General features: G+C 66.5%; 1 protein-coding gene across 1 annotated transcript; it reads left to right on the forward strand.

Annotated features, from left to right (window-relative positions):
- Nucleotides 1-1,083: 1,083 nt before the first annotated feature.
- On the forward strand, nucleotides 1,084-5,015 carry PRR36 (proline rich 36). The gene is made up of 6 exons (XM_012641230.1): nucleotides 1,084-1,354; nucleotides 1,464-1,563; nucleotides 1,798-1,910; nucleotides 2,004-3,838; nucleotides 3,887-4,349; nucleotides 4,504-5,015. Exons 1-6 carry the CDS (start codon nucleotides 1,087-1,089, stop codon nucleotides 5,013-5,015), a joined length of 3,291 nt encoding a protein of 1,096 aa, XP_012496684.1. The 5' UTR covers nucleotides 1,084-1,086.
- Nucleotides 5,016-7,993: the final 2,978 nt, after the last annotated feature.

The following is a 7,993-nucleotide window of genomic DNA, read 5'->3' on the forward strand; positions in this document are numbered from 1 at the left end:
GGCGAGGACAGGGACCAAGGACACCAAGCGGCCGGATTGGTCGGTGGGCCGGAGGCGCGGTGGTCCCGCCTCCTGGTTGCCAGGGCCCAGCCTATGCGAGTCCAGGCGGTGTTTGCTCGCCGGGCATTTGGGGTGGGGGTCGGGGCAGGTGTATGTGTTGGGGGGACAGGTGGGGGACCCCAGGGATTTGCCCTCAGTCCCGCCCGTCGTGTCTGTCTCTGGTGTCCTCAGGAGCAGCCGGGAAAACAGGCCTCTCGTGGACCGCGGAGAAGCCGCCCCTCTCTCCAACGTGCGTCTCCCCCCGATCCCTCCGCGCGCTCCCGCAGCCGCGATCCCGGGTTTGGCTCGAGAGCGCGCCCCCGGCTCCCCCGCCCGCGGCCGAGGGGCGGGGCCGCCCTGCTCCTCCGAAGCCGCCGCCCGCAGCCCCCTTCCCTCGCCTGCTCGCCGCCCGCGACCGCCGCGGCGCTGCGCCGGGCCCCACCCCAGGCGACCCTGCGTGGAGCGGCGGGAGGCCGGAGCCGAGGTGAGCGCGCCGCGAGCAGGTGGAGCGGCCGCGAGCGGGCCAGGGCCCGGCTGGGGGAGGGGGCGGGCCTGGGACTCGGCTCTTTGTCTCCCGGAGCCCGATCGCAGCAGCCGGGTGGCTCTTCCTCCCGGCAGGTGCCGGCATCCCTCGGGGGAGGCCCGGGGAGGGCCCTGGAGGCCAGCGGGGAGCCTCGGGCGTTCGCTCGGGTCCCCGCATCTGGAGCCCGCGGCAGCCCGCTGTTCCTGAGGCTGGTCGCCTGGAGCCCGAGGGGGCGACGGGTAGGGGCGTGGATCTTGTCCTGAAAGGGAGCCGAGGCAGGGGAGGGGGTGGGCTGGGGCAGGCAAGGCCTCTCAGCTTTGGGGCAGAGCGGTGGGGGTGGGACTTGGGGACAACGGGGAGCCGCCGGGCTGGTAAGTGGGCGTGGGTGGGTGGCAGGGGAGCGGATCGAAGCGGAGGCCGAGGTTTGGGCGCCCGTGGGCGGCGATGCTGGGATCCAGGTCCCCACCCGCCGCGTAGCTGTCCAAGGCCTGGGATGCTGATCTGCCTGTCTCATCAGGTGCAGGATGGACAAGAGGGACAAGGCCAAGGCAGGGGCCGTCGCGCGGACGCCCGCGTCTCGCCCTCCTGGACTTCCGACTCCCAGGCCCCCTGGGGCTCCACGACCCCTTCCCCCAGTAACTCCTGCAGCCCTCCGAGTTCTGGGAGCAGTGGGAGCTGCGGGGCGAAGGCCTCTGGCGGAGCGGGCCGGGGGCATCGGGGGAGCCACTATTTCGGAGGCTGCACCCCGAGGAGGACCACCGCGGAGCACTGGGACAAGTCCCCGGAATCCAGGTACCCTAACCTCATTCCTCAGTTCCAACCCCATCTTCCTGCCCTCCTTCTTCTGAAACATCCCCCTACCCCTCTCTGGGTCATAGTTGACTCAGCCTTCTCCCCGCAGCCACCAGGCCTCCAGCAGCTGGGAGAGGGGAGCGGGCCCCAGCCAAGACTCCCAGCCTGGCCTCTCTCTCTAGCCCGGGGCGTGCCAGCGGGACCACCAGGTAACAAGCTTCTTCTCCCCTAGTCTCCTAAGCAAGGGTTAGCGTCACAATCTTTAAATTTACATGAGTTGGGGCATGGGAGCTCTTTCAGATCACTGGGTGCAAATTGGGGGAAAGCTGTTAATGTTCCTCAGAGAGGGTACATGGCCCATTTCACAGATGGAAAAATAGAGACCTGGGAAGCGAAACAAGGACCTCAGGCTCTGCCCTGAGTGTGGCCCCTTCTGTCTCCAGGCCAGGTCCTCTTGTCCAGAAGGGACCCCGGCCCACAGCAGAGGAACCTGTGGCCAAAGGAAAAGCCCCAGAGGCTCCCAGAAAGAGCATCCTGAGCGCTGGGGCACGGAGAGGTATGTGACCTGGAGAGGAGTGGGGTTGCTGGGCAGCGAGGGGGACTGGCTCAGAGGTATTGGTGATCCTCTGGCTTTCTTCTCTGTCTCCAGATTCTTCCGGGCCTACCCCAGGCACTTCTTCCCCAGCCATGGCCCGTAGGTCCCGGGCTGGGGGCACGGAGGTGGGACTCCCCAGGCCAGCTCCGAGTGCACGGCCGCGGCCCCCGTCCGAGGCCTCCAGGAAATCAGCGAGCAGCGCCTCGGAGCACAGTACCACGGAGCAGAGCCCAGCTGCCAGGAGGCGGCCCAGTGCGGGCGGGGGCCTCCAGAAGCCGGCCTCGCGCCCCCTGGGCTCCAGCGCCACCCCTCTGTCCTCCCCAGCCCGTACTGGGGCCTCACCCCGTGGAACACCCCGGGCTCCTACGAATCCCTTGCAGCCCAAGCCGAAAGGGCTGCAGGCTCTGCGCCCCCCGCAGGCCGCAGCCGCAAAGAAGGATGCAGCCCCAACACAGGGCCTGCTTTCTTCTTCTCCTCGGGCCACACCCTCTCCACAGGGTCCTGTGGCAGGACAGGCACCTTCTCCCCACATCCCATCCACTCTCCTGCCAGCCACGCTTCCGCCCTCGCCACCGACCACGCCCCCTCCGCCAGCCTTGCTCCATCTTCGGGCCCCGCCCTCCCCGCCGGCCACGCCCCACTCACAGGACCTCCCCGGTCCTCTAGCCCCGCCTTCTCCCTCTGCTTCAGTCTCTCTGCAGACCCTCCCCTCTCCGCCGGCCACGCCCCCTTTGCAAGCTCCACCCACACACCTGGGTACAGCCTTTCCGGAGGCATCCGTCTGTCCCCTGGCCACAGCCACTTTTCTGGCTCCATTCTCTCCATCAGTTTCACCCCCTCTGCAGAGCACGCCCCCTACCCAGGCTTCTCCGGCTGTGCCCTCTCTTCCGACTCTCCCCTCTCCCGTGGCCACACCTCCTCTGTCGGCTCCTCTGCCACCTGTCACGCCTCCTCTACAAGCACCTCTTTCTCCCGCAAGGTCTCTGCTGAACCCGCCCTCTTCTCCAGCTTCGCCCCCTCTGCCAGCCCTTCCTGCTCTGACCACGCCCCCTCCACGGGCCAGTCCTTCCCTGTCTCCGCCCCTTCCCCAGGCCACGCCCCCATCAATGGCCATGCCTCCCTCACAGGACCTTCCTCTTGTGGCCACATCCCCTCTGCAGGCCTCTCCCTCTCCTCTGACCACACTATCTCTGCAGGTACCTCCTCTAATTTCTCCCTCTCTCTCAGCCTCACTGCAGGCCCCGCCTTCTCCACTAGACACGCCCCCGATACCGACCACGCCCCCTGTGTCGGCCCCTCCCTCTCCTGTGGCCTTGTCCTCTCTGCAGGCCTCACTTTCTTTGGGGTCACCTGCTCAGCAGGCCACAGCTTCTTTCCTGCCAACGCCCCCTATGCAAATCCAACCTTCTCTGACCTTGTTCTCTCTGCCGGCCCTTCCTCCCTCTGTCTCAACCTCTCCGCAGGCCCCTCTCTCTCCCCCTGCCTCACCCCCAAAATCACCCTTGACCACATCCCCTCTGCAGGCTCTACCTTCTCTGGCCTCGTCTCCTCTGCAGGCCCCACCCTCTTTTCTGCCCACGCCCCCTCTGCAGGCTCCTCCCTCTCCCCCTGCCTCACCCCATCTGCTGCAGGCCCTTAGGTCTCCTTTGGCCACACCCCCTCCACAGGCCCCACCTGCCCTGATTTTGCCCTCTCTGCAGGCCTCGCCCTCTCGCCTGACCACGCCCCCTAATCCGGCCCCACCTGCTCTGACCTTGCCGCCTCTGCAGGCCCCTTCCTCTCCCCCTGCTTCACCGGCTCTGTCTCCTTTGGCCACGCCCCCTCCACAGAGCCCACCTGCTCTGGCCTTGCCGCCTCTGCAGGCCCCTTTCTCTCCCCCTGCCTCACCACCTCTGCAGGCGCTTCTGTCTCCCTCTGCCTCACCCCCTCAGTCTCCTTTGGCCACGCCCCCTCCACAGACTCCACCTGCTCTGGCCTTGCCCACTCTGCAGGCCCCGCCCTCTCCCCTGACCACGCCCCCTCCACAGGCCCCGCCTTCTCTGGTTTTGCCCCCTCTGCAGGCCCCTCCCTCTCCCCCTGCCTCACCACCTCTGCAGGCCCCACGCCGTCCCCCGACCCCGGGTCCGGACGCCTCCATCTCGGGTCCGCGGCTGACCCTGGCGCTGGCTCCGGCGCCGCCGCCGCCGCCGTCGCGCAGCCCGTCCAGTACGCTGAGCGGCCCCGACCTGGCCGGCCACAGCAGCAGCGCCACCAGCACGCCCGAGGAGCTGCGCGGCTACGACAGCGGGCCCGAGGGCGGCGCTGCGGCCTCCCCGCCAGCCGACGCGGAGCTGGCCGCCTGCCACCCTGCCTCTTGGAGCCGAGGACCCGCTCCGCCGCTGGCCCTTCGCGGCGTCCCAGGTGAGAGGCGCTCTGGACTGCAAGGCTGTGGGCGGGTCTTTGCAGCTCGGGGGCGTGACAGTCGGGTCCGGGGGTGGGGGCTGAGGCAAGAGGGCGGGGCTTGCCCGGGAGCGGGGCTTATCTCCCTCGGCCCACCCCGCGTCTCTCCCCACAGGGGCGCCCTTGCAGTGGCCTCCAGCTACCGGGCCGGGCTCTGCTGACGGCCTCTGCACCATCTACGAGGCCGAAGGGCCCGAGTCGGCGACCCCCGCCCCAGGCGATCTGGATGAGGGGCCCGTACCCGGCGCGGGCGACGGGAAGGCAGCGGCCGGGGCGGGGGCGGGCGCGCCCTCCCGGAGCCCGAAGTCAACGCGCCTGGGCGAGCTGCCTCTGGGGGCGCTGCAGGCGAGCGTCGTGCAGCACCTGCTGAGCCGGACGCTGCTGCTGGCTGCGGCGGAGGGTGCCGCGGGCGGCAGCGGCGGTGGCTCAGGGGGACCGGGGGTTGGTGGCGTCACAGGTGGCGCCCGGACTGCTCTCAGCGACGCCGAACTGGGCCGCTGGGCCGAACTCCTCTCTCCTCTGGACGAGTCCCGTGCCAGCATCACCTCGGTCACCAGCTTCTCACCGGACGACGTGGCCTCCCCGCAGGGTGACTGGACCGTAGTGGAGGTGGAGACCTTCCACTGAGCCAGCCTCCAGCCCCGCCTACGACACCCTGTCCCTGCCTTAGGATCCGCCCCTCTGGTTACGCCTCTGTCTTAGACGCCCCTACTTCCCTGGAGCCCCGCCGTCGCCGTCAGGGGATTGGTCTCAGCTCCCGAGAGGCTGAGTCTTTAGGCCCAGGCTCCAACCTTGCCTTTGGCCAAGGAGGCTCGGGACCCACCCACACCTTTCGCCTAGGCCCTCCCCTCGGGCCCCGCCCCTTTGCCCTAGGACACGCCCCTGCTCCCCTCCATTCCGGCCCCACTCCCCTGACTAGGCCCCGCCCCGTGTCCCGTGTATTGTCCACCACGCGCGGCCCGAGTTTGCAATAAAACTGGGACACCGGAGCTTGCGCACCTTCGCTGTTGCGGCGGCGCCCGGGGCTGGGGGCGGCTGTGCGTGAGCAGGTTGATACTCTGGCTGAACTGCGTGGCTTTGCTTCTTCCTGTCCGACTTCTGGGGGAACGTTAGGCGCAGGAGGGGCCCAGCTGGGCCGCGAGCCCCAGTGGACGAGCCGGTGCATGGCTGAGAAGAAGGAGCGACCGAAGCTCTTCCCGCACTCCGGGCGGAGGAACTGGCGTTCCTGGGGACCAAGCGGGAATGGCTTGCCCCGCGCCGGGGTGGGGACGGGGACCCCTTCCCGTGGCCTCTCTTCGTAGCACGACCCCTTACCTTGTTCGTCCTGGAGCACTGCTCTGCTGTGGGCAGGGACCCCCTCGAGGGGGCCTGGAGGTGGGAACTCTGCAGGCCGAGACCGATGAAGGGATCCTTGGCGTCCTCTGTTCCTCCGGCTCCATCCCAAGCCCGGGGCGCACCGCTCTCTGCTCACCAAAGAGGCTGAGGTGCACATGGCAGGCCTGAGACTCGGACAGGAGCTACTCAAGAGGACCTTCGGCGGGTGTAGGGTCGTGGGCAACTGCCCCCTAGGGGTCTGCAGGAAGAAGTGGCCTCTCCCAGGACTGGGGGGTGGGGGGAGACCCGCTGTCCTAACGCTGCACTGTCCTCTCCAGGGACCCTCACCGTGTCACTGTGTATCCCACCCCCACGGGCATTCTTGCCATGTCCCCTACGCCAGGCGTCCTCATCAGGCCCCCCCGCCGCGTCTTCAGTCGCCCCCTCCAATCAGAAATCTTTTTCTTTTTTTTGAGACAGAGTCTTGCTCTGTCCCCCAGCTAGACTGCAGTGGCGTCATGGTAGCTCACTGCAACCTCACACTCAAGGGATCCTCTTGCCTCAGCCTCCGGAGTAGCTGGGACTACGGGCACATGCCAACATGCCTGGCTAATTTTTCTATTTTTGGTAGAGACCTGGTCTTGCACTTGCTCAGGCCGGCCTCGAACTCCTGAGTTCAAGTGATCCTCCTGCCTCGGCCTCCCAGAGTGCTAGGATTACAGGTGTGAGCCATCGCACCCTGCCTAGAATTCTCCCAGGCCTTTTCTCCCCAAGGTCTCCTGCTTGGCACCAAGAATGACAGAGAGCAACCCCAGGTGGGTAAAGGAAGGAGTGAGACCCAGTGTTAGTCCTAAGCCCTGTCTCTGCCCCTAGACCTGGTCCTCCTACTCTACCCTGTGGCCAGGTTCCTGTCAGGCACAGGCCACCAACTCCTGTCTGTCCCCACCCCAGATGTGGCCACCTCCCAGCCTGGGATCTGAGGAGGAATGGGCTCTGTCCCAGAGGGGCACTGCCATCTCCATCCCCTCGGAGGCAATGGAGGGGAAGGAGGTGGGCAGACTCCCTCACTCCAGCTTGGAGTTCGGTGGCAAATCACAGGCGTGTCCTTCCCGCTGGGCGAGCGGGAGGGGGACGCAGGTGCCCTTTTTTCCCCTCTGAGACAAGCCCAAGGTGGGGGGCTGACTCCTGACATGCCAGACAGACAGGACCCCAAGGCCAGCCCCCAGGAAGGATAGTGCAGAACCTCAGTGTTCCTCTGGGGACACTGCTCTGTCCTGGGGAGCCAGCTGGGGTGGAATTACCCTGTGGGAGCAGGAGGCACAGACAGCGACTGTCACTGTTGGGGGTCTCAGAGTTAAGTCATGTGATGGGAATGATGCATATGGCGGCAGGAGCTGTCGAATGAGATGGGACAATACATGGGACTTGGCTGTCCTGGTTCATACCCAGTGTCACGCCCTGCTGGGCAGTGGCTCCCAGGGTGCTGTGTGGGTCCACACTGGGTGCAGGGGGCAGGGCCTGCCTGACATCTGCCTGGACCCAATTAAGTTCCTGCCTCTAGGAAGCCTTCCTTTGTCACCCCCGGTTCTGTCCTGCCCCACCCACCACACCAGTGGGGACTCTGTCTCTGCTCTGTGGGGAACCCCACAAAGGACTCTGTCTCTTTCCATCCTCTTTTCCCACTTACTGTCCCCACTGCCTGACTCAGCTTGGCAGCTTGGTCTCCACACCAGCCTCCCAACACCGTGGTTCACCTGACAGTGCCCCCTCACCTAAGCCCTCCAGGGGCTCTCAGTGACCCTCAGTTCAAAGCCCAAACTCTCCCTTGAGGTGAGAGCCCCTTCCTGGTCTGGCCATGCCCAGCCTCCCCTGTTCCTCCTTCCTGGACATCGCATGCCTCTTGCTGGACTGGCCTTTATGCTTTTGCCCCTGGAAAAGGCTGCAGGTAGCCTTCCTGACCTCCCTGCACATCTGTCTATACGTTAGTGACAGGCAGGAGCCCCCAGCCCTGTGCCGGTCTCCTCCACTACACTGGGGACGCCTCAGAGCCAGGCACAGGGCAAAGCGCCCCGGGAGACCTCCGGAAGTGTGTGCTGAATGAATGAATGAACGAATGAATGCGACCAGGTCCTGCTCTTCCTGAAGCCAGCACCTCGGTGTGCCTCCGTGTCTCTCAGGGGGCCCAAGCTGAGTCACCCAGGTGGGAAATCATACCCTGCCCCAATAGTGACTGCCCCCCTTTCCTCTCCAAACCCCCCTCTATCACACTGTGGGGAGCTCCCGAGGGCAAG

The sequence above is a fragment of the Propithecus coquereli genome, unplaced genomic scaffold, assembly GCF_000956105.1.
Source record: "Propithecus coquereli isolate 6110/MARCELLA unplaced genomic scaffold, Pcoq_1.0 Scaffold164, whole genome shotgun sequence".
Taxonomy (NCBI): Eukaryota; Metazoa; Chordata; class Mammalia; order Primates; family Indriidae; genus Propithecus; species Propithecus coquereli.